We start from the raw sequence: 27,114 nt of genomic DNA, 5'->3' as shown, positions 1-27,114 counted from the left end.
TTCCTCTGGCCAGTGTGAAGTCCTAGATACGCCTATAGATGCTCATGATCAATCCACATGTCTTAATAAACTGCAGTGCACACACAGGAAAATAACGGTTCTCTGAAAGGATTAGGCTGGTTCCACCGTGGTCGGAGAACCATCACCTATATACTGAAAGAACCATTTCATTTCATTTAGGTTCTTTGCATGTTCCGTTTTATTCTCAAAGCCTCACATGTAGAACCATGTTGGATGTTCTGTGAGGCACCTTTGACCACTTAAAATCCTTATAATAGGCAAACGTTCGATGGAAATTTGATCCACAAGCTCACAATGTATAACCTTGTGAGCTTGTAGATCTGCTATTTTTTTGACAGATTTTGTTTGGTGTATTCATGGGAATGAAGAGTGTATTATAGGCCGGGGTTTAAATGGTTAAATAAATGGTTCTTTAAAGGTTCTGAAAGGTTCTTCTCTATGGCATCGTTCTGAAGAACCCGTTTTGGGTTCAGTCGGCACCTTTATTTTTCTGTGTGTGCTTGTAATTCATAACCATATCATTTGATACTGGATGGATGCATTATGTCTTGTGTGTGTGTGTGTGTGTGTGTGTGTGTGTGTGTGTGTGTGTGTGTGTGTGTGTGTGTGTGTGTGTGTGTGTGTGTGTGTGTGTGTGTGTGTGTGTGTCAAGAGCCTGCAGTGTGTTCGCCCTAGCTCACCCGACCATGTTTTGAAGTCACTGACGAAAAAGGGTTGATCCATTTTGTACTATTTCTTATAAGAAGTCGGTGCACTTCTGTACATGTAAAATACGAGGGAATAAACGCTGCATGCAGCCAGATATATTGAATAAAAATGCCTCTTCATTTAATATATACCGGTAATTATACATATACTGTAGCCTACCAACTGCTTGAATATGCATAAGACATTAATATTTGTACATTTCACATGAAGACACAAACTTTTTTTTTTTTTAAACAATGTCACCACTTGTACTTATAGTTAAATGTTTACACATAATTGTTTATTAGATTGTATAGTATGCACGGCTTGGGATATCCGTGGATATGCACGGCTTGGGAAGCGATGGATATGCAGGTAAGCCGTGGATATGCACGGCTTGGTAAACCGTGGATATGCAGGTAAACCGTGGATATGCACGGCTTGGTAAACCGTGGATATGCACGGCTTGGTAAGCCGTGGATATGCACGGCTTGGTAAGCCGTGGATATGCACGGCTTGGTAAACCGTGGATATGCAGGTAAACCGTGGATATGCAGGTAAACCGTGGATATGCACGGCTTGGTAAGCCGTGGATATCCACGGCTTGGTAAGCCGTGGATATGCACGGCTTGGTAAACCGTGGATATGCAGGTAAACCGTGGATATGCAGGTAAACCGTGGATATGCAGGTAAACCGTGGATATGCAGGTAAACCGTGGATATGCAGGTAAACCGTGGATATGCACGGCTTGGTAAACCGTGGATATGCAGGTAAACCGTGGATATGCAGGGCTTGGTAAACCGTGGATATGCACGGCTTGGTAAACCGTGGATATGCACGGCTTGGGATCTATTTTCTTTACAGTCTATGCTTGGGATACAGCTGCCACGTCTTCCTTCTCAGAATGCATTTCTTTCATGTGGATTCCAAGCGATTCGATTTCCCAAAAGTTGCGTAGCCTAACTGATCTGACAGTGCCTGTTCCTCTCCGACGCTGTTGTGTACACAAATAATGCTCAGCCTGCTTGACTTTACATGTTATAATATAACATGTATTATATACAGATTATTTCCCCATAATCCCATAATAATATTATGGGATTATGGGGAAATAATCTGTACCCTAAAATAAAAACTTTTGAAAGCTGCATACTGTCCGTGCGTGTGTGTGTGTGTGTGTGTGTGTGTGTGTGTGTGTGTGTGTGTGTGTGTGTGTGTGTGTGTGTGTGTGTGTGTGTGTGTGTTTTGTGTGAGACGCCTGTGTGTGTGTGTGTGTGTGTGTGTGTGTGTGTGTGTGTGTGCGTGTGTGTGTGTGTGTGTGTGTGTGTGTGTGTGTGTGTGTATGCGTGCGTGCGTGCGCGTGTTCCGAAACGCTTTCATTGCTTTCACTCGCAGCAACGACGTTGACCGCACCTGTAGAATAGTGTGACGCCCAGGGGTCGCTGTTGTGCGGGTTGGTTGATTTGGGCGGTGGATTGGTGTTGTTGTGGAAAATGGCAACAACACTCTATAGGTCGCTAATGTTGGCATGACAGCTATAATAGAATCGTTGTCACGTGACGTGAGACGTCACAGAGGGGCCCGGAAGTAGGTTACAGATTTCCATAGGTCACCCTTATCGGTGTGACACTTAGAGTATATAACTCTATGGTGCGACACCACCAGGAAACAGCGTAGTAAACAGTGTCATCATCACACCGGGTGATTCAAGTTTAAAAAGGTTTCCTGGAACCGTTTGGAGACTAACTTTACATGATTTATTTACTTTCTCACATCATTAAGGTTGGTTTATTATTCATAATCCTAATATTAAAGAGTCTGTTTAGTGAAAAGATAGCCTATGGTTGTTAGCAGCATGTTACATCATGACATTATATGAGTCAGTTAGCTCTGTAGCAGTGTTGTTTTCGTCTACTAAAACTAAGACGAAAAATGTTCGTCGACTACCTTTTTCCACTGACGAAAACTAATTGGAAACTAAATGAAAACTATCTATGATGACTAAAACTAAGACTAAATATACTGACAATTTCGTCAACAAATAAAAACTAGACTAAAATGTTAGGAAGGGACTAGTGGACAAGAGATCCAGTATAAGTCATTTTACACTTGGTTGCATGCTGAAAATAGCTGATCTACAAGCTCGTTGTGAGCTTGTAGATCGGCTATTTTCAGCAGGTGTAAAAACAGTCATCAAAATACATTTTAGTCAACTAAATCACCTGTAGATTTAGTTGACTAAAATCTTATGACATTTAGTCGACTAAAACTAGACTGACAATAAAACATTCCGGGTGATTAAAATGTGACTAAAACTAAATGAAAACTATTCAAAAGACAAAGACTAAAACTAAAATTGAAATTTGATGCCAAAAACAACACTGCTCTGTAGCCCTGGTCCAGTCAGTGCTTACAGCGAGTCTCTCTCTCATTTTATTTAATGACTAAAATACTGCATTTTAGAGAGAAGCTGTGGACCTGAGACGCTTACCAGCTTCGAGAATAGACTTTTACCTTTAAGGTCTAGCAGGGCTTTGTATCGGCGAGTATAGTTACGTCGTTCTGTTTATTTTCGGGGAATTTGTAAACCAGTTGCAGCAGTTGGAAAAGCTGCTATAGTGAGCAGTGGATGGGACTCCGACAGGGCGACAGTGACAGTGAGAGAGACTATAGCTGTAAGCACTGGACCAGGGCTATTAGCTCTGGACTGGTCCATAGCAGGGCAGAATCATAGAAGCAGTAAGGACCTTAGCCCTCCAAGCAGAACCCAATGGTACTGAAGTTTCTGACATTTTTTAGACCCAGACCATGGGGTCGTGTTCCAGCAGTACCCTGCCACCTGGTACGCGGACATAAATAAAACATAAACACCGTGGATAACGCCTGTCTGCGCTCTTTGACGACTTTTTTTCCTTTGAGGGCTTCTGAATCTGTACCTATACATGCCGCTGCGAATATCTCCTGTGGCGCGGAAGCCGTTAAGTATTTTTTATTTTTGTTTGACCGATTTGGTCGCTTTGATTCTTCTCTTCCTTCCTTGTTTATTGACACCTCATTGTACCGCCTATCTGGCTAGCTAGTGGCGCTATAGCTATGACAGAGCAGATCAGAGGCAGGGACGTAGCCGCACAAGCCAACCGCACACCGGGAGGCGGTACAATAAACGGTAAACAAACAAGAAGAAATAAAGCGACCAAATCGGTCAAACAAAAATTAAATGTTACGGAGCATATTTATGTCCGCGTTCCAAAATTCCCATACGGAAATATAAATATGGACAGGGACCCTACACAAAGCGACATCCAAATTTCAGAAAAGCTTTATGGAGGGTTCCGAGAGGGGCTATAAGGACCTATGGACCAGAGCTATGAGTCAGTCTGCTGAGAGACTGCCTGGGGGGGTTCTTTAAATGAAAATGGTCGAAAATCAATGCTAGAAGAAGTTTAAATACAACCATAAAAATGTTTTCAAATGGGGGCACATATTAGCCGCAATTTGCAACTCTAGATTTTTTTACAATGGGTTGAATCTAGAGTTGCAACAAGCTCCATCCGCTTCCTATTCATCTTTTTTGGTTTGTGATCTGCTTGTCTTAAATGACGTTAAACTCACCAACATTGCAGCTGCAGTCCAAGCTTGAATTATCCTCTTTCAATCTGCCGAGCTTGTTTTTCATAAAAATCCCCCGTAGACATGTTATGAGCTACTTTCTGTCCAAAATATTCCAAGAGTGACATTTCCGAGCCGCCATTTTGTATTTTTGCAACGTGCCGTAAAACAAGACGTGAGGGGGAGCGCTTGTTTAATAGAATATTACCTGTGCAGGTAAGACACCCAAAGAAGAGGCAGACACAGTGCGACGCCTCATCACACACAGCCTTCTATTAAACAAGCGCTCCCCCTCACGTCTTGTTTTACGGCACGTTGCAAAAATACAAAATGGCGGCTCGGAAATGTCACTCTTGGAATATTTTGGACAGAAAGTAGCTCATAACATGTCTACGGGGGATGTTGGTGAGTTTAACGTCGTTTAAGACAAGCAGATCGCAAACCAAAAATGATGAATAGGAAGTGGATGGAGCTTGTTGCAACTCTAGATTCAACCCATTGTAAAAAAATCTAGAGTTGCAAATTGCGGCTAGGCAGAATCATAGAAGCAGTAAGGCTATGAGTCAGTCTGCTGAGAGACTGTCTGGGGGGTTCTTTAAATGAAAATGGTCGAAAATCACTGCTGGAAGAAGTTTAAATACAACCATAAAAATGTTTTCAAATGGGGGCACATATATAAGTGTCAATGTGAGAGTCGTTGACATGAAAACGTTGCGGAAACACTGCTAAAATCTTTGAAATCTTTGAAGGGGAAATGCTCTTTCTGGTTCAACAAGTTTCAGATGGTCATATCTTCTTCATTTCCCCTCCCCAATTTCAATGAGCAATACATTATGAAAGGTTACATTATGCAGTTTCATAATATGTAAAAAACTGAAAAAAGTCTGTTTAGTGAAGATAAGGATGTTACATGACATTTTTATGACTGAGTCAGTCTGCTGTCAAAGCTGTTACATTGATTGATTGACAGTTTTAAGCAGAATTACAGTACATTTCAAGCACAACTCAATACAAAAACTGTCAACTGTGAGTGGACGGCCCAATAAAGCAGTACACTTGTTTACAAGAGGGTCCACAATTTTCAATTCATCATGACATTTAGAGACGTACAAATAGACACTTCTATAGTGTATTAGAGCTATAGCAGTTAGTTGTCAACGTGTTTCATGTCAAGTTTGTACTAGGGACCCCCATTTTATATGTCTCTGGCACCCCCATTGTAAAATCAATGTTAATTTAACTCTGTACACATGGAACCAAATGTACCCGTAAGTGTCCATTTCGTTCCTAACTATCATTTAGCCGGGGACCCCCTGGAACTCCCTCAAGGACCCCTGGGGGTCCCCGGACCCCACTTTGAGAACCACTGAGCTATATAGAATGACTGTCATTATTCCATAATCAATCCTAATACTATATGGAATACACTAAATGTAATGTATTAATCATTCGGATATTCGGTTTTCGGCCAACTGTTTCCTATATTCGGTATTCGGTTTCGGCCAAGAATTTCCCTTTGGGTGCATCCCTAAGTAAGACGGAGTTAGGACATTGAGGGGGCAGAAAACAGCCTGGTTCATGAACTCACCTGAGCCCATATAGACTCCAATGCATTCCGTAAACCTCCGGTTGTCCCTTTTTGAGTGGTGCAACCACTCCTACAACCAGGAATGTCCGTGTGTATCAGTCAAGAGCATGAGTGGTGTGCGCATGCGTGAAATTGGAACACGGGTAATGAAACAGAGAGGGGTAGTGCTGAGAGAGAGAGAGAGAGAGAGAGAGAGAAATTGCACCACTCGGTTCACACAGGTGTGATTTTTAAGTAGAAGTCTATTATTATGTAGAAGAGCCTGCATGACCCCATGACGTGAATGGAGTTGTCGTAACTCTGTCTTACTCTATGGCTCTGGTGGGTTTTAGTACCTGTATCTTCCCTATTGTTCAATAAAAAGCATTTTAATCTGACCAGTGGACATTTTCCTCATAGAGTTATCATGTATCAGAGGAGGTGCAAACAAACAAACAAAAAAGCAATTAAATGGTTACTCGCAATTTTTTGTGTGACAATTAATCGTCATTTTAAATGTGTAATCTTGACAGCCCTAGATCTGGGTCCACGGGGCGAGGGACAGACGGCCTGCTGTCCAGGATGGAGAAGGACAGAGTCCACTCTGTGTCCACTGGGACAGGGTCCGGGGTGTCCACTGGGACAGGGTCCAGGGTGTCCACTGGGACAGGGTCCGGGGCGTCCACTGGGACAGGGTCCGGGGTGTCCACTGGGACAGGGTCCGGGGCGTCCACTGGGACAGGGTCTAGGGGGTCTAGGGGGTCCAAGGGGACGGACAGCCTGCTGTCCATGATGGCTCTCAACGACAACAAGGCAGGCATGGAGGGTCTGGACAGAGACAAGATCAACAAGATCATCCTGGACGCTTCCAAGGTGTGTAGTACTAATATTACTATGCATTACTATACTATGCATTTTTTAATATTGTGGAAAATCGTATCGTGATACGAATCGTATCGTGAGTTGAGTGAATCGTTACATGCCTACTTTAGGTAGTCGCACAGTCACAGAATATTTATCTACGATTGAGCCCCCGACCGTTGATAAACAACAGAATGAGACCCAGACCGCTGATAAACAACAGAATGAGACCCAGACCGTTGATAAACAACAGAATGAGCCCCAGACCGTTGATAAACAACAGAATGAGACCCAGACCGTTGATAAACAACAGAATGAGCCCCAGACCGCTGATAAACAACAGAATGAGACCCAGACCGCTGATAAACAACAGAATGAGACCCAGACCGTTGATAAACAGAATGAGACCCAGACCGTTGATAAACAACAGAATGAGCCCCAGACCGTTGATAAACAACAGAATGAGCCCCAGACCGTTGATAAACAACAGAATGAGCCCCAGACCGTTGATAAACAACAGAATGAGCCCCAGACCGTTGATAAAACAACAGAATGAACCCCAGACCGTTGATAAACAACAGAATGAGCCCCCAGACCGCTGATAAACAACAGAATGAGCCCCCAGACCGTTGATAAACAACAGAATGAGACCCAGACCGTTGATAAACAACAGAATGAGCCCCAGACCGTTGATAAACAACAGAATGAGCCCCAGACCGTTGATAAACAACAGAATGAGCCCCAGACCGTTGATAAACAACAGAATGAGACCCAGACCGTTGATAAACAACAGAATGAGCCCCAGACCGTTGATAAACAACAGAATGAGACCCAGACCGTTGATAAACAACAGAATGAGTCATAAAAAGTGAACCTCTCTCGCCCACAGGGCTCCAGGTTCTATTAGAACGAGTCATGTAAAGTGAACCTCTCTCGCCCACAGGGCTCCAGGTTCTATGAGAACGAGCTGAAGAGAGAGCAGCAGGTGAATCAACGCATTGAGAGGATGATGAGGCAGAAAGACTCCATCACACACACACAGCTGGAGAACGCACACGCTGAGGTATGTGCACACACACACACACACACACACTGTACGGAAATCACTAGACTCAATCATCAATCTAATAATTTTAGCCCTCCGTCGAGGCAATCATCTGTCTGGGACTACTCGGCTTCAAATAGCTCTACACAGCAGGCGACACCACCGAGGCAACTCAGATACTAGTTTTGTTACATTTATTTGCACACACACATTCACAACATAAACACACATGAACTAAACTGAACTAAACTTTGTATAGTGATGTAATAAAGCCAAACCCGTAAAGCAGCAGTATGATAAGCAGCTGTTAGCAGTTAACAGCAGGTAAAAAAGCAGGTAATTAAAACAAAAGGCATCCAGATCAGACGAAACACACTCGGAGACTGACCACTGACGCTCATTCCACGCAGTTTGCGCATGCGCATTGGAGCCTAGCTGTACACGATGATCCTCTTAAATCCACAAGTTATGTTCATAAAGGAATATGAACACATGCACTCACGCTAATATAGAAAATAATAACTAAATATAAACATTATAGTGCACACATTGTTACAGGTCTCAAGACCACCGGAAAAGGGTTTCACTAATTAGAATAGACACACAAAGTAATACATGTCTATAAAATGCGCAACAGGTGTGAGTGCCTCCCTCAACCACTAGAGTCTACCCTAGCACCCCAAATACAAAATATATAGGTAACCTGAGCCTGTACACGCAGTAAATAACCTGACACAGTCACACACACACACACAACTGGAGAATGCACACGCTGAGGTATGCATGCACATTGCACACACACACACACACACACACCACTGGAGAATGCACACACTGAGGTATGCATGCACACACACGCGCGCACACACACACACACCGCTGGAGAATGCACACACTGAGGTATATGCACGCACACACACACACCGCTGGAGAACGCACGCGCTGAGGTATGCATGCACACACACACACACACACACACACACACACACACACACACACACACACACACACACACACACACACACACATAGATACCACAAACACACGCCACACATGCACGCACACTTCAAACATTTAATCAAACTAAATTAATCTGTTAAAAATGTATTACGGATAGGCTACATTTTTAATAAAGCAAAGTTAACCCATTCTGAACGGGAACCCGTTTTGGTGTTAGCATCATGTTATGCTTTAGCTATTGAAAAATAGCAGATCTACAAGCTCGAGCTTGTAGGTCTGCTATTTTTTGAAAAATCGAAGAACGACTGACATTTTTAGAATCTGATCTCAGTTCAGAATGGGTTAACACTAGGAAGTCTGAGCAGCCGTTCTGACCGAATTTGAGATTTCAATGTTTATTTTCTTAGCCCATGGAGTCCAGAGAAAGTTCCCCTTGCATGACTTTGTCTAAATATTCGATTGAAATCATCTCTGTTTTTTTCGCCATTTGAAACGTTTTGTAAATATGAGCATATATCTCTTACTCAGTCTGACTATAATCGGCCCAATCGACCGCCGTCACCCTTTCTCCCCCAATCGTCTGTCACCTCCGACAGTTGGAGACGGCATTGTTCAGGCCTGCATTCCATGTCCAACGAATTAAATCATATACGTTTGGCTGGTTAATTAACTTGGAATTTGTTTATTATTTTGATAAGATAATAGGAATATGAATACAATGATTATTATCATTGTTATTATTATTATTATATCATTATTGAATGCTCGGTTAGACTTGACCGACATTTACTTTCCATGAAGCGAGAATGCTTGCCGATGCGCGATACAAAATAAAAAGTGTTTCCCCCTCCTCCTCCCTCTCTCAAATGCTGCTGCTGTTGCTAGTGTGCAAGGCTTACATCCGGTCTAAAGCCCACCCACTGTATAGGCTGATTTCCATACACAATACATACACGATCCGTATCCTCTCCTCACCGGATGTTGAATTCACAGTGCTAACGGCCTTATTTGAAAAGACGTATATCCAATCTTTTACACAATAAACCGATTTCCCGACATTTCCTTTTCACTTGATATCGTTTCGTAGAGAGGGCCTACATAACCGATCTATATACCAAATGAAAGTCCCAATTCTGTAGTTTACATGGTATTTTTTTAAATGATCAAAAAATGAGCGAGTTATGATTGAAAGAAAAGGGGTGGAGAAAAAAAAAGAACACACAAACAGACAGCTGGAGACGGCATTGTTGTTGTTGTTCAAGCCTGCATTCCATGTCCAACGAATTAAATCATATACGTTTGGCTGGTTAATTAACTTGGAATTTGTTTATTATTTTGATAAGATAATAGGAATATGAATACAATGATTATTATCCATGATGAGGGTGGGATGTTATTGAATACATGCTCGGTTAGACTCGACCCAACATTTACTTTCCATGAAGCGAGAACGCTTGCCGATGCGCGATACAAAATAAAAAGTGTTTGAAATCATTCCAACCAGATAGACCTCCCGAACCTCTAAATGTTTTGTGGAACTTTACTTTTTCTCTCTCTCTCCCTCTCAGGGAAGCATGTAAATGTTCATGAATTCAATAACTGCGCGATGTTATAAACAGCAGCTGAGCTGGGGTTTCTCCTCAACATACAGTGGCAGACTGTAGCCTATATTTTTCTATTTAGTGTGCAAGGCTTACATCCGTTAAGCTGTATGCGCTGATTTCCATACACAACACATACACGATCCGTATCCTCTCCTCACCGGATGTTGAATTCACAGTGCTAACGGCCATATTCTGAACGATGTTTTTTATTAATTAAACTGATATAACAACATAACGTGGCTAATAATTGTTTATTTGGAATGTACTTTGGCTGGTAATTTAGGTAAATATAACGCGACTCACTTGTATAAGTAATTTACCGCGGACAGGCCGCATTTAATGCAATACATTGGCTTTAGTAATGTTGTTAGCTTATAATATTAGCAACTGTAAGCTAACGGCTGGAGGACTACGGACAATCCGGTCAATAACATCATTACACTTAAACATTAATACAATTATGTCATGTTTACATGCCTAGTCAAGCAGTCTGTACATCGCGTGGGGTCACATATATTAATTACATCGATAACCACAAGAAAAGACAAGTGATCTTTGCTCTTTTGGAAGGAAAAAAAAAACAACAGAAGGCAGCAACGCGACACTCTTCCATGGCTATGTTGCAATATAGCACTAACGGGCAACGGCAAAATATATCTTTTTTCACATGTATTATTAGTTTTATACATTTTAGGAGTGAAAACATGTGTTTAGAAACATATATGATTTAATTTGTTGGAAATGGGATGCAGGCTTGAACAATGTCTTCTCCAGCTGGAGAGGGACGAGTGGGGGAGAGAGTGGCCAATCAAATCGCACCAAAAACACGGTCCCCCTGACCGTTCAGCCGACTGAGTAGTAGTGAAATTTTTTCAGCCTTCCTAGTGTTAATCAGACCAGGAGGTTGGTTTTTGGAGCATGGAGTGATAAATGACATGAAAAGGTTTGGGAACCACTGCAATAGATAAAGCAATCGGGTGTAATATTGTAATAAATGAATGACCTTCAGGTGGAGAAGCTGAGGTGGTCGTTGGAGCGAGGTCGCGACCTCAGCAGGGTGATGGTTCACGTCGACATGGACGCTTTCTACGCCGCTGTGGAGATGAGGGACCGCCCCCATCTGAGAGACCAGCCAATGGCTGTGGGCTCCGCCTCCATGCTGGTGAGTTAACCCGTTCTGACCTGAGATCAGATTCTATAAATGTCTTCTACATCCTGACAGTTTTCTGAAAAAGCAATGTTTCTATGTCAGTCGTTCTTCGATTTTTCAAAAATAGCAGACCTACAAGCTCATAGCGAGCCACTCGGTGGCGCGCTATGAGCTTGTAGATCTGCTATTTTTAAATAGCTAAAGCATAACGTAATGCTAACATCCAAAGGGGTTCCCGTTCAAAATGGGTTAATGAAGCTCCGCCTCCATGCTGGTGACTTAATGAGATGTTAATGAGATGAAGGCCACGCCCATTTAATATGTTAAAACGCTTTCCTCCAGTCGACCTCCAACTACCACGCCAGGAGGTTCGGCGTGCGTGCGGCCATGCCCGGGTTCATCGGCAGGAAGCTGTGTCCCGCTCTGGTCATCGTCCCGACCAACTTCGACAAGTACAGAGCTGTGAGCGGCGAGGTAAGGGTTAACACCGCACTACACCAATCCACCACACCACAGAGCTGTGAGCAGCGAGGTAAGGGTTAATAACTACACTATCATCATATATATATAAATATACACCACACCATTAGGGATGCTCCGATCAATCGGTGGCCGATCGATCGTGGCCGATCACCGATCGATCGGATCGGCCGTGCAAAATCCACCGATCCACGAAACCGATCTCCAAAGCAAAAATCTGCGCCGTTTACATCCAAAAATAATGTGTCACTTTCTCGGTTCTGCACCGCTTAATGGAGAAGTGTAGCACTGGCAGCGCAACGAATCCCCCCCCCCCCCACACACACACCCCAGGGAGGGAGGGGGGAGAGAGAGAGAAAAGAGCGGGTTTTTATATATATATATATAAAAATATATATATATATATATATAATAATAAAAATATTAAAAAAGATCGGAATCGGAATCGGCCGATCTTTAAAAAAAAGATTGGTGATCAGGATCGGCCCCCAAAAACGTGACTGGAGCATCCCTATACACACCACACTACACCACACTACACCCTTGAAGTGTGTGTGTGTGTGTGTGTGTGTGTGTGGGTAATGGATATTGTCCAAGATTTGCTAACTTGACTGAACATTATTTACAGCACTTTGTAATATTTTGTATTTGTATTGTATCTCTTATGTGGACATAAATAAATGATTGTGTGTGTGTGTGTGTGTGTGTCTCTCTCTCTCTCTCTCTCTCTCTCTCTCTGTCTCTCTGTCTCTCTCTCTCTCTCAGATCAGGGAGATCTTTGCAGACTATGACCCTCACTTCCAGCCCCTCAGTCTGGACGAGGCGTATTTGGACCTGACGGAACACCTGGAGCAGAGAGCCCGCTGGCCCGAGGCTCTACGGACCCACCGGTACCGTCAAGGTCAAGGTCAGAGTCCTACGCTCTCACTGGTACCACCAAGGTCAAGGTTAGACTCCCTACAGACTCACTGGTACCACCAGGTCAAGGTTAGACTCCCTACAGACTCACTGGTACCACCAGGTCAAGGTTAGACTCCCTACAGACTCACTGGTACCACCAGGTCAAGGTTAGACTCCCTACAGACTCACTGGTACCACCAGGTCAAGGTTAGACTCCCTGGTACCACCAGGTCAAGGTTAGACTCCCTACAGACTCCCTGGTACCACCAGGTCAAGGTTACAGTCTCTACGCTCTCACTGGTACCACCAGGTCAAGGTTAGAGTCTCTACACTCTCACTGGTACCACCCAGGTCTCGTGAAGTGTTGTACTATTTCCGCCATTTTGATTTTTTTTTTGGAAAGAGACATTTTGTTAAATGTTTCTGTGATTTCTTTGCATATTTAAGTTATGTGTCATATCTGCTCTGTGCAATTTCTTATTACGAAGCCTTATAGAGAGATGATTTCCGCACACCCTGTAGGTAATTTGGAGCAGGTGCGATGATGACGAGGCATATACAATGTGGAAAGGAGAGACACCAGCACACTTAAGCCTGAGGAAGGTCGCAAGACCGAAACGTTGCTTCTTAAATAAATGCTCTGAACCAAGCAAGTGGCGGACGCTTTGGGGGTGTCCCTCCTTTCCACATTATTACGAAGCATAAAAGGCAAACAGAAAAAAAAAAATACGTTCAGAGCAACAAAAAAAAAACCCACGCAATTAAATCGTTAATCACAATTACTTGTGTGACCTAAACGCCCTCACTGTCTCAGAGACCACAAAGGTTTAGTGTGGTTTTAGTTAAGTGTAACGCCCGGGATTCGAACCCGAGTCTCCCACGTGGAAAGATGATATCTTACCCACTAGCCTAAAGGGGGAAATGACTGCAACTTGTTCCTGTTCGCGGACGACTCAGCACTGCTGGTCTCGGACAGGAACAAACTGCAGGTTGAAAAGACCCTCAGCTCTGAACTCGGTAGAATCTGCACCTGGCTCGCTGATAACAAACGTATCTTTACACCTGGGGGAAAAAACGGAATCCATTCTTTTTGGATCAAATAGTAATCTCAGCAAGGCCCGACGGCTTCTCAGTTAAAGTGAGTGACAATATCATCACATGAAAAGATTAAATGACCTACACGGGTTCCATCTTGGAGGCGAATTTGGCTCAAACTAGGGGTTGCATTAACCCATTTTGGGCGGGAACCCCTTTTGGTGTTAGCACTACTTTATGCTTTAGCTATCTAAAAATAGCAGATCTACAAGCTCATAGCGCGCCACCGAGTGGCGCCCTATGAGCTTGTAGGTCTGCTATTTAAAAAAAATCAAAGAACGACTGACATAGAAACATAGCTTTTCCAGAAAACTGTCAGGATGTAGAAGACATTTTTAGAATCTGATCTCAGGTCAGAATGCATTAATTATCCTATGCCACAAAAATGTGGAACGCCACATTTTCCACTTGCAGATGGAGGCGATTCAAAAACTGGCCGCAGTAAAAAAGTCAAATGCCGAAATCCTAAAAAAAAAAGAATCCAAATCCTTTCCCCACACTGTGTTTTTGTGAAGGTGAAGTTCAAAGCCAGCCGGCCCAGGAGTCTGCAGAGCTCTCTCCGCTGCTGTTTGACGACAGTCCCACTGGTGGTTCCTCCTCCGACGGATCCGCTCCGGGTTTCCAGGTGTTTGACGACGACAGTAGCACCGGTTCCCCGGGCGGACCCGCTCCGGGTTTTCGGGTGTTCGGGACGTGTGCAGAAGAGGCTGTGAGAGAGATGCGCTTCCGCATCGAGCAGAAGACATCGCTGACCGCTAGCGCCGGTAAACGCTGACATAGCTTAGCCCATTCAGGACGGGAACCCTTTTTTCATTATGTTATACTTTAGTTATTGAAAAATAGCAGATGTACAAGCTCGAGCTTGTAGGTCTGCTATTTTTGAAAAATCGTAAAAATGTGGCACAAATCTTTGAATATAATATTCTTTCAGAGCAAACGTTTTTAATTAAAATCTTCTTGGGGGTTGGGGTGGGGGAGAGAGCTTGGAACAACATATTTTCAGATGGGGGTCCGCGGGCCAGTTTCAGATAATTCTGGGGTCCTTGACATGAAACAGTTTGAGCACCACTGACATAGGGCCGATTCATACTCCAATTTACCGCTGTTTCGGCGCTGTTGTGCCGAAATTATTTTGGCTCGTCAGAAATTTTCAGTAGCACCGAAGAGCCGACTTTAGGACGGTACCAGAAATAAGTTTATTTAGATTTAGAGGCATTTATTGTAGAATCGGGCCTCAGGTCTAAATGGGTTAAAGGACAACTCGTTTTTCTACTTCTATTGATCCCAAATCGTCGAGGCTAGGGGAGGGGCTACGGGCGTCTGAAGAGGTGGGTTTTGAGACCAAGTCAGAAGATTGGGAGTGAGTCTGCAGTTCATTCCATGGTTCTGGAGCCACACACACGGCACCGATTTATTAAAAACGGAGATGGGAGGTTTGCGTGTCACCATTCTGAAGGATTATGGAACATCTTTGTGATCAACACTTAACCCATTCTGACCTGAGATCAGATTCTAAAAATGTCTTCTACATCCTGACAGTTTTCTGAAAAAGCTATGTTTCTATGTCAGTCGTTCTTAGATAAAAATTAAAAAAAGCAGATCTACAAGCTACGAGCTTGTAGATCTATTTTTCAATAGCTAAAGCATAGCATAATGCTAACACCAAAAGGGGTTGTGGTGTTCTTGCAGGCATCGCGTCCAACATGCTTCTGGCCAAGGTGTGCAGCGACCTGAACAAACCCGACGGTCAGTACCGGCTGTCCGCGGACAGAGCCAGTGTTCTGGACTTTATGGAGAAGTTACCTGTACGCAAGGTACTGCACACGCACGCACGCAGCCACGCACGCACACACACACACACACACACACATGCATCTACTCGCAACCGTTGGATTGCAAGGAGTTGAGGAAACGACCTGGCCATCTTCTCCAACAGAGTGGTTCAAAAGCTGGCCAAGTTAACCAAAGAACCCTATTGTGATATGAAAATAAATTTATTTAAAAAAAAATCTACAATTCCATGGTATGTTGGTACCATTAGGAGAGATAACAGGCAAACATTGATCAAAATAACAACTCTTCTATATTCTCTAATTGTGTAGAGACTTCTTGTAAATTAAGTAATGCAGATGTTTAAACTCTTGTGTGAGTGTGAAATGAAACTTGGTATCCATGGTAACCATGTTATTTTACAGGTTCCCGGTGTTGGGAAGGTCAGTGAGAAGCTGCTTGGCGCTCTGGGCATCAGCAGCTGTGCTCACTTGGGCCAGCAGATGGCACTGTTGTCCCTGCTATTCTCCCAGACGGCCTGGCATCACTTCCTCAGCATCTCCCTGGGTCTGGGAGCCACGCACCTAGAGAGGTGTGTACACGCACACGCACGCACACACACACACACACACACACACACACACACACACACACACACACACACACACACACACACACCTCATGGGTCACAGTCATAGTATTGTACACTTGTGAGAGAGGCACTGTCTGTCAATTCTGAAATCCACAGTCCACTATATTTGGGTCACACCGAGCAGTGTAATATTAATGTATTCTATAAAAGGGTCTCCATGCCTTAGAGAAGCCTTCGGCGGTTCCTCTGAGAGAGAATTGTATTTCTTCTAGGCTTAAGAAGTTACATCACATCATTGAGCCAGATGGAGTGAGAGGGTGGTTTTGGAGACTTCCAAGATAGTAATATTCTTCTTCCAGCTAACCGTGTTAGTGCAAAAGCAATGATCTCTAACTTCTGATTCGTGTACTGTCTTTAACCCATTCTGTGCGGGAACCCCTTTTGGTGTTAGCATCATGTCGTGCTTTAGCTATTGAAAAATAGCAGACCTACAAGCTCGTAGGGCGCCACTCGGTGGTGCACTATGAGCTTGTAGATCTTTTGAAAAATCGAAGAACGACTGACATTTTTTTAATCTGATCTCAGGTCAGAATGGGTTCATCAGACTAGTGTGTGTCCAGTGGAAACCTCGTATGAATCTGATCTCATTTCAGAATGGGTTAAGGGGTTTGACGGTGTGCCAATGGACAGGGTTGTAGCGCAATTTCTAGCACATCTGACAGTATGCCAATTAATACAAGTGACCAGAATCGCTGTAGCCCTAAAACAAGACCTTGTATATGCGTGAGATGTGCTTGTGTCTGGGCACAGCGGTCGCACTTCGAGTCTGCCTCAGGATACATTTCAGCCACCCTGGCTTCACTAAGATGAGCTCTATGTATGTATCCTACTGTTGACTCTGTATAGCGCATCTGGCCACCACTCATATCTGTCAATTCACTACTCCATTCTCTTTCCCATTTGTTTTTTAAACCTTGTATGTTGGTATCAGTAAGAGATGAGATAAATGTGTAACAGTCTGAAAGAAACCCATTTTCAGTTTTCCATTCTGCTGTTGGACTGACGATGGTGTCTTGGTTTACTTATGATCCTAGATGACTGTTTATATCTACTTGTGTTGTTGTTCTTGCATACTATAAATCTGGATTAAGAGCTGGATTAGGAGCCTCTGCTAAATGCCTAAATTGAATAAAACAATAAAATAACACTGTCCTGTCTGTGGGGTTTTTTTTTTTCAGGGACGGGGAGAGAAAAAGTATGAGCACAGAGAGGTATGTCTGTCATCAAACATACACTTTAATAACAATAATACATGTGACCATTTCTGACCGAGGCTAAGTCATTGATTTCGTTTTTATTTTCATTTATTTCTTCACGTCATGTGAAAGCAGCAGTGAATCATAGCTTCAAATTGACATAATTTGGTTGTTCAGTTTGACCCTGTGGACTCTTAACATTACACCTAGCTACATGTTTAAGCATTTATTTAATATTTACATGTCTTCTGTGGTCTCTAACGTCACACCTAGCTACATGTTTAAGTATTTATTTCATATTTACATGTCTTCTGTGGTCTCTAACATTACACCTAGGTACATGTTTAAGCATTTATTTCATATTGACATGTCTTCTGTGGTCTCTAACATTACACCTAGCTACATGTTTAAGCATTTATTTAATATTTACATGTCTTCTGTGGTCTCTAACGTCACACCTAGCTACATGTTTAAGTATTTATTTCATATTTACATGTCTTCTGTGGTCTCTAACATTACACCTAGGTACATGTTTAAGCATTTATTTCATATTGACATGTCTTCTGTGGTCTCTAACATTACACCTAGCTACATGTTTAAGCATTTATTTCATATTGACATGTCTCCTGTGGTCTCTAACATTACACCTAGCTACATGTTTAAGCATTTATTTCATATTGACATGTCTTCTGTGGTCTCTAACATTACACCTATAGCTACATGTTTAAGCATTTATTTCATATGGACATGTCTTCTGTGGTCTCTAACATTACACCTAGCTACATGTTTAAGCATTTATTTCATATTTACATGTCTTCTGTGGTCTCTAACATCACACCTAGCTACATGTTTAAGCATTTATTTCATATTTACATGTCTTCTGTGGTCTCTAACATCACACCTAGGTACCTGCTTAAGCATTTATTTCATATTTACATGTCGATTTCAGCTCTGACATTTATTTCAGACGTGCTCGAGTCTGCCTGTGCTATTAACTCATTTTGGATGAAAAACAGTGTTTTTTTAGGAAAGAAGAATGTTTGAGCGCTTTTACCACAAAATGCACAAAAATATATATTCATTTCATTCATACATTGGGAGGTGAAGGTTCATTCATTCATACATTGGGAGGTGAAGGTTCATTCATTCATACATTGGGAGGTGAAGCATCCTCACTTCCTACATTCACACATCAACCGGTGGCGAGCTCTCACCGACCGACTCATTGGAGGCAGTGTAGGGTGTCTTGCCCAAGGACACTTCCACATGTAGACAGGAGGAGGAGCCGGGATTCTAACCGCCAACCCACAGATCGATCATTGGACGACCTGCTCTACTCCTGAACCATAGGTCATTGTCATCTCGCACTCATTTTCTCTGTCTCTGTCTCTCTGTGTCTGTCTCTGTCTGTCTTTGTCTCTGTCTGTCTTTCTCTGTCTCTCTGTCTGTCTGTCTGTCTGTCTCTCTCTCTCTCTCTCTCTCTCTCTCTCTCTCTCTCTCTCTCTCTCTCTCTCTCTCTCTCTCTCTCTCTCTCTCTCTCTCTCTCTCTCTCTCTCTCTCTCTCCCCCTCCCCCCCCCCCCCCCCCCCCCCAGAACCTTCAGAGAGATGACCAGACCAGAGGACCAGGTGTCTCTGTGCAGAGAGTTGTGTGAAGATCTGTCCAACGACCTGAAAAGAGAAGGACTGAAGGTATTGAACACATCAATATACTGTACTTTATACTGTCAGTACTTCACGAGTACTGTATAAGTACTTTATTGGTTAACCCATATTTTCAGATGGGGGGTCGGCGTAAAGGGGGGTTGACATAAAATGGTTTGAGCACAACTGACATAGAAACATGAGTTTTTCAGAAAACTGTTGTAGAATCTATAGTCGGGTCTAAATGGGTTAAGTTTGAAAGGTTCTATGGTCCATCAAACCGCCCCCCTAAAGTCTTCCACTGCTGGCCTGCTCGCTTTGCCAACAAAAATGGCAACTAAAAAATACGGGGAAGCAGCTTTTTGCTTCTAGGGGCCGACGACATGGAACAAACTCCCACTGTACCTTCGACAGGCAGCCTCTGTAGACATTTTTAAAGCACAGCTCAAGACCCACTTCTACAACATTGCTTTTAATTGATCTTTTATTTTTTGTTAATCATGTCCTCACTGTATTGCATTACTGCTTGTTTTTTAATGTCGTTGCCTTGCTTTTCTTTTTTTTCTCCATTGCTCTGTAAAGCACTTTCAGCTGCATTTCATGTCATGAAAGGTGCTATACAAATAAAGTTTTATTATTATTATTATTATTATTATCATATTGCGGTCCTTTTCCTCATCAGGGTAAGACGGTGACTCTGAAGCTGAAGAACGTCCAGTTCGAGGTTCGGACCCGGGCCTGGACGCTGCCCGGCGCCGTGGGGACGGCCCCCGAGATCTTCTCCGTGGCCAATCAGCTGCTGAGGACCGAGATGGACGGTGTCAAGCCCCTCCCACTCCGACTGAGGCTCATGGGTAATGGCGAGCCGCCAAACACGTTTCACTGCACGGTCTCTAAATGACATGTTTGGTCCAACATACTATCAGTCCATTAGTCCTGGTCCAACATACTATCAGTCCATTAGTCCTGGTCCAACATACTATCAGTCCATTAGTCCTGGTCCAACATACTATCAGTCCAATAGTCCAACATACTATCAGTCCATTAGTCCAACATACTATCAGTCCAATAGTCCAACATACTATCAGTCCATTAGTCCAACATACTATCAGTCCATTAGTCCAACATACTATCAGTCCATTAGTCCAACATACTATCAGTCCATTAGTCCAACATACTATCAGTCCATTAGTCCTGGTCCAACATACTATCAGTCCATTAGTCCTGGTCCAACATACTATCAGTCCATTAGTCCAACATACTATCAGTCCAATAGTCCAACATACTGTCAGTCCAATAGTCCAACATACTATCAGTCCATTAGTCCAACATACTATCAGTCCATTAGTCCAACACTCTAACCAAAACCCTAATCTAACCCTAACCTTCACAGGAAGCCACGGGTTAGTTTTAACCTGCCACGGGTTAGGGTTAGTTTTAACCACGGGTTTTAACGCTCACTCTTGAGCACTAATTTCTACATACTGTGAATAACATTTCCAATCAATCAATCAATCAATGGTCCATTTCCGTTACCAACTCAACATCATTCAGCATGGGGACCACCTGGAACTCCCTCAAGGACCCCTGGTGGTCCCCGGACCACTGGTTGAGAAGCACCGTCCTATAGGACGGACCCGATAAATAAACCTCCTGTGATCCACTACTTCATGCTCCTCCTCCTCCTTCAGGCTCTCAGAGTGTGTTTCCATGTGTCGCCACCAGGTGTCAGGATGTCCTCCTTCGTCAGCTCAGCAGAGGACAGAGCGCCGCAGCAGAGGAGCATTGTGGGATTCCTACAGACCGGCAGGAGGACGGACCCGGACCCTCCTCCTCCTCATCCTCCCCCTCCTCTTCCTCCTCCTCATCCTCCCCCTCCTCTTCCTCCTCCTCATCCTCCCCACGTCTCCTCTCAGGCGTGTGAGAAAGACACCTCCGTCCAAAGCCCCCAACCCCCCACCTCCTCCTACCCCACCCTACTGCCCTCTGCACCGTCCTGCACCGTCCAACGACCCTCTACCCAGCAGCGGTACCCTCCGGGGGGACAGCCCTCCCCGGGTCCGCTGGCCCAACAGCAGCGGTACCAGAGCCGCTCTGGGCCGGAGGCGGGCCAGAGCTCTGGGCCGGAGGCGGGCCAGAACCCTGGGACCGGGGAGCAGACGGAGCAGCGGTCGTTCTTCCGGAGAGCGTACGCCCAGCGACTACGTCTCCAAGCTGAGAGACATGACGGGGACATGAAGGAGACAGACACACAGAGAGACGGGGACATCCAGGGGACAGACACACAGAGGGACAGGGACATCCAGGGGACAGACACACAGAGGGACAGGGACATCCAGGGGACAGACAGACAGAGGGACAGGGACATCCAGGGGACAGACAGACAGAGAGACAGGGACATCCAGGGGACAGACAGACAGAGAGACAGGGACATCCAGGGGACAGACACACAGAGGGACAGGGACATCCAGGGGACAGACACACAGAGAGACGGGGACATCCAGGGGACAGACAGACAGAGGGACAGGGACATCCAGGGGACAGACAGACAGAGAGACAGGGACATCCAGGGGACAGACAGACAGAGAGACAGGGACATCCAGGGGACAGACACACAGAGAGACAGGGACATCCAGGGGACAGACAGACAGAGAGACAGGGACATCCAGGGGACAGACACACAGAGAGACAGGGACATCCAGGGGACAGACACACAGAGAGACAGGGACATCCAGGAGACAGACAGACAGAGGGACAGCAGCATCTCCTCAGAGGTCAGTAACTGAAAAAAATTGATTGATTGAATACAATAATTAAAGAATATTATTAACACTGTTGACTCCCTCGCCGACCGGACGCCGTATGATGTCTAGTCGGCGAAGGGCATCACATCTTCCCGTAGAACCCTTTTTCACACACGGCGAGCAAAACCTCTGCGATCAAAGCCCGATCTTGCGTCATATGGGGGGTTTTGTCGGCGAGCGCCAGGAAAGCCCCTCGACAGCATAAATCGGAGCACATAGGCCTTCATTTATCAACCGTGCGTACGCCAAAATATGGGTGCACGCCGAAATTACCGCAATTTTCGACATTTACCATTTCCGCCAAAGCTTGAAATTTAACTTGAGTAGGACAAAAAGTCACGTCTGGTCGGGAGCTGTCGTACGCTTTGTCCTCACCTGTTTTTCGTAGAACGGCGGAGCAGCATTGTTTGACCAGCTGAGAGGCTGTCACAGGCATCGAAAAATATGTATTCACTCCTAAAATGTTAATATAAAACTGTATGTATATGGGCTACATGTAAAAAAGAAAAGAAAAAAGGAATAGGCCTACATCAACAATGTGTCTGTGTCATATGAAATTAGTAGGAGATTTCCATTTAAACAGAGTTTTGCATGAGCGCATACATGCAATGATTTGGGCTGTCTGTGCTGGACTATTTCCATGACGGGACGTTGGAAAGTAGCCTATAGTGCAGTGCTGCAGCTGCGGAGAGTCCCAACATGGGTAGCCTATACTGTAGTCTGTAGCCTAATCTACAGCAGGCCGATGTCTTTCTGGAGTTACGGTATGTGCAATATCCTTCTCGTTTAATAAACCCGGGGTCGCTGGAATGCCAAATGTGCCGTGCCAGCGCAAGTGGGAACCGCATCGGAGATAGGTATAGGGCAGGCTAACCCAGCCCACCACCACCAGTACCACATATTTTGGCTGCACATTAATAACGTGCATGGTCAGTTGGTCACGGTGTCACGGACGGACCACAGTGACAGACAGACAGGACAGGAGGAGCAATATGCAAAACAGCAGCGTGTGTGTGCCTATTTGTTATTTAATTCATGGTTCACAGGTTCAGGTTTTCGTTCACTAATATATCTTGTTGTATATTAAATTAAAAATACTTTAATAATTTAATATACAACTAACAACACCCAGTGACAGTTGCTTGCAAATTGCGATATGTGCGTGTGTGCGGGGGGGTGAGGCGGGCAGCAAGGGAAGCGATCGAAGCGAGAGGAGAAACAGACAGGGTAGGCTTTATTTAGCTTTATTTAATTCATGCAGGTTTATATATTTAAGATACAACAAGTTGCGTGTGCGTGCGTGCGTCTGTGTGTGTGTATGAGAGAGGGGGCAGCAAGGCAAGCGAGTGAAACTTTTCCTGTAACCATGGTTTCCAGGTCGTATATGCAGTTGTTCATGTCGCAAAAACGAGGGCGAGGCTTGATTTCATAGGGCGTGCCAGATAGATTTCAGCCGTCACATTTATTAACGTCGGAACGAAATTAAGGAAGGATCAGCTGTTTGCGATCACTTTATAAATGCCGTGGCGACGTGGGTGTACTACGAAACCTACACTCTACACTCAATCTGTGGCAGATTTTACACTGAATTGATAAATGAGGGCCATAGCGTGTAGGAGACCTTATACTTTCATATGGATGGGTTCCCAAAGTGAGGGAGTTCCAGTGGGTACCTAGCTCAATTAGAGATAGGAACCAAATGGACCCTTATGGGTCTGTAACTCTGAGTGTACACATGGAATCAAATGGACCCGTTAGGGTACATTTGTACACTTTCAGAGTTAAATTGACAGTGGTTTTACAATATAAATCGGGGGTCCCAGAGATTGAAATGCCATTAAATGGGGGGTCCGTAGACTAATTCATGTCAAACTGGGGGTCCTTGAAATTAAACAGGTTGAGAATCACTGCTAGAGACGTCAAAATCTTCTCTTATGGGGGTCCCTGGCATATATATTTTTTTCAAATGAGGGTCCGCGGGCTAATTAGTGTCAATTTGGGGGTCCTTGACATGAAAAAGGTTGGGTAACCGCTGTCTAATGGATGGCAGTGAAGGACCGGGAGAATGATGATGATATACGTTCTATGTGTCCTACAGAGAGGTTCCTGGAGCCGTAGCACAGAAGACCCTTGGTCTCCGTCGGTCTGCGGAGAAGACACCCCCAGGCCAGCAGGGGGCGGCCTGACGTGTCCCGTGTGCCTCGGGGAGGTGGACACCGGCGACCTGGACGTCTTCAACGCACACATCGACCTCTGTCTCAGCGGGGACCGCGCGGGTTCGAGTCCCGAGCGGCCGGAGCACGCGCCGGCATCGCCTCGGTCTCGGACGTATCACGCTGGTTTTAATCGTCAAGGAGGTAATTACTATTATTATTATTATTACTTGCGCAAGCAGAGCGTGCAAGTACTAGTTTCGCCCAGGACGCGTATGCACCGTCCCAGCACTTTTGATGCGTATGCACCGTCCCAGCAAATTAAGTAATGACTACTTGTGCCTGATACGGCAGTGGTGCCAGATTACATACATGTATACATAGGAGCATTACCTTTAATCCTCCCAACACTAAAACATATCGTCATTACGTCACCATCGAAAACCATTGGTTTTATCAGGCACAACTAGTCATTATGTCATTTGCTGGGACGGTGCATACGGCGCAAAGTAACCACAGTATACCGCTAATCAAATTACATATACATAGAGGCAGTTCCTTTAATCCACCCGGCACTGATATAACTAGCTGGTATAACTAGCTCTCAATGATGACGTAAGAAATATGTGGATTAAAGGACCCAATGCCAGAGTGTAATTGGTTTTCGATGGTGACGTAATGACGATATGTTTTAGTGTTGGGAGGATTAAAGGTAATGCTCCTGTGTATACATGTATGTAATCTGGCACCACTGCCGTATCAGGCACAGTTTGCTGGGACGGTGCGTACGCATCAAAAGGGACCGTTTTTAACGGTCGAAAGTACTTGCGCGCTCTGCTTGCGCACTAGTTGGCCATTTATGGCCTACTAGTGTGCAACAAGCAAGTATATGCACTCGACAGAGTGCAGTTGTAGTTATTATTGCGACCGTACGTCACATTAACTATGAAAACCTGCATCTCTCGTCCGTTAGTCACGCCTCCATATATGGTCACGCCTCCATACGCCTCGTGACATCACGCCTCCATATATGGTCACGCCTCGTGACATCACGCCTCCATATATGGTCACGCCTTGTGACATCACGCCTCCATATATGGTCGCGCCTCGTGACACGTCACGCCACCATATATGGCCATCACAACACTGACCTCACCTATGTCATAACCTTGATTGACGGCCCCAGTGGGAGGTGACTCGGGGACGACGGCGGCGGCGGCGGTGATGATGTCGTCATCGGAGGCGGAGTCACAGCAGCTGGACCCCGCCCCCCCCCTCGCCTGTCCGGTGTGTCACGTGACCCAGGCGGGGTCATCACGTGACCTGTCCGCCTTCAACCGCCACCTCGACCTCTGTCTGAACCAGGAAGTGGTGAGGTCGTTGACCTCCTCCTCCGATGACCTCTGTCTGAACCAGGGCAAAGGGCAAAGGTCGCTGACCTCCTCCGCCGCCGGCGGCCCGACCCGACGCTGCGTCGGCCGAGGGCCAAAGGTCAAAGGTGAGTGTGAACCGAAGGCCGTTACAATTAACAAAATAACGAAAACAAAAATAAAAAAAAGTTTGTTTCCTGCTGAAACCTTAAGATAAGACCAGAATCCTACTGGATATGCTGGTATTCTATGTATATGTGTTTATAAGTTTGTGTTTTACCATAATTATGCTGCATCCCTAATTAATGGCATTATATTGTTAATAACATGAAAAACAAGACAGTTTTCAGACATCTGACTAGAGAAATGCCTCCACCCCTTTCCCCCCCTCATACGTTTTATATTCGTGTTTTATAGGCTACTTGTTTTGTTGACACTTGTGTGTGTGTGTGTGTGTGTGTGTGTGTGTGTGTGTGTGTGTGTGTGTGTGTGTGTGTGTGTGTGTGTGTGTGTGCGCGCGCGCTCCTCAGAGAGAGTTGAACCCCAATCAGGAACGTCAAACAAGCACAAAGGAAAAAGGTTTGTAGATCTGTTTTTAGATGTGTAAGATCAGTCAGACATGTGCTCTGTACGCTAGTGTTCAGGAACAGTTTATAAAAACCCGGCACACAAAGTTCTGAATCTTATATTTGGTCCATTATTTCTAATAATATCAATTGGTATTGCATTTTATATCATTTTAATCGTTGATTAGTCGCCTTTACAATGAAGTATAGGTTGTAAGGATCGGGCATTCGTGGAATGAGCAACACAGCTAAATGTGTTGGTAGCGCCTCCAAAATGGCAGTTGGTTGGTATTCAACCCTTGCTTTGAGTTGCTTAGTGCAGGGGTTCTCAACCCGATTTATTTTCCAGGTCTCTGGAGGGGCGGGACTGCGACACTATACTGAGTTCCTTAACACTGAGTATAACATTTATAAAGTGTAAAAATGGCCAATAATGTGTCGTTTTGTTCCTTATTACTGTGGGAGAGTGCAGCCATCCAATCCACTAAGCAACTCAAAGCAAGGGCTGGAAAGCAACCATTTGTCATTTTGGCAAAGTATTGTGATATTTAGTCGACTAAGACTAGACTAAGACAGATGACTGAAATAGCATTAAAATGTGTGTTCCTGTTTGTTCCAGACGACACTCGCCTCGATCTTCTCCTGCTAAGAAGAACCCGTCTCACCACCAGAACCCGTCTCACCACCTCAACACCATAGACCGGTTCTTCAGATAAGACCGTTCATTTATAAATGGAACCAAATGGACCCTTACAGGTCTGTGACTCTGAGAGTGTAACACATGGAACCAAATGGACCCTTACAGGCCTGTAACTCTGAGAGTGTACAAATGAATGTTGACAGTGGACATTTGGCAGCAGTGGTATTGTTTTTTCTGACCAAGTTAAGCCATAATTATTTGTATTAGAAACGGGTGATGCAATGTTTAGTTTTGGATCAGACTAACTGGTACCAGTTATCATTCATACACCTGGAATGGCA

General features: G+C 44.5%; 1 protein-coding gene across 1 annotated transcript in view; it reads left to right on the top strand.

Annotated features, from left to right (window-relative positions):
• The window catches only part of polk (polymerase (DNA directed) kappa), a gene marked incomplete at its 5' end in the record, with an annotated part of 34,164 nt that extends 7,293 nt beyond the window's left edge, over positions 1-26,871 (top strand). Inside the window, 17 exons of the mRNA XM_083783434.1 lie at positions 6,419-6,758; positions 7,690-7,809; positions 11,365-11,517; positions 11,848-11,979; positions 12,751-12,892; positions 14,496-14,744; positions 15,670-15,794; positions 16,176-16,342; positions 17,581-17,613; positions 19,192-19,288; positions 19,923-20,094; positions 20,932-21,095; positions 21,157-21,615; positions 24,143-24,401; positions 25,384-25,695; positions 26,098-26,146; positions 26,753-26,871. Of these exons, the coding sequence (XP_083639560.1) occupies positions 6,419-6,758; positions 7,690-7,809; positions 11,365-11,517; positions 11,848-11,979; positions 12,751-12,892; positions 14,496-14,744; positions 15,670-15,794; positions 16,176-16,342; positions 17,581-17,613; positions 19,192-19,288; positions 19,923-20,094; positions 20,932-21,095; positions 21,157-21,615; positions 24,143-24,401; positions 25,384-25,695; positions 26,098-26,146; positions 26,753-26,849 (3,070 nt within the window). The 3' untranslated portion in view covers positions 26,850-26,871. The remainder of the gene's footprint in view (positions 1-6,418; positions 6,759-7,689; positions 7,810-11,364; positions 11,518-11,847; positions 11,980-12,750; positions 12,893-14,495; positions 14,745-15,669; positions 15,795-16,175; positions 16,343-17,580; positions 17,614-19,191; positions 19,289-19,922; positions 20,095-20,931; positions 21,096-21,156; positions 21,616-24,142; positions 24,402-25,383; positions 25,696-26,097; positions 26,147-26,752) is intronic.
• Positions 26,872-27,114: the final 243 nt, after the last annotated feature.

Source organism: Protomyctophum parallelum (assembly GCF_964188405.1).
Source record: "Protomyctophum parallelum genome assembly, chromosome: 15".
NCBI lineage: Eukaryota > Metazoa > Chordata > Actinopteri > Myctophiformes > Myctophidae > Protomyctophum > Protomyctophum parallelum.
Note: the sequence above shows the minus strand (reverse complement) of the source record. Positions and strands in the feature narration are given on the sequence as shown.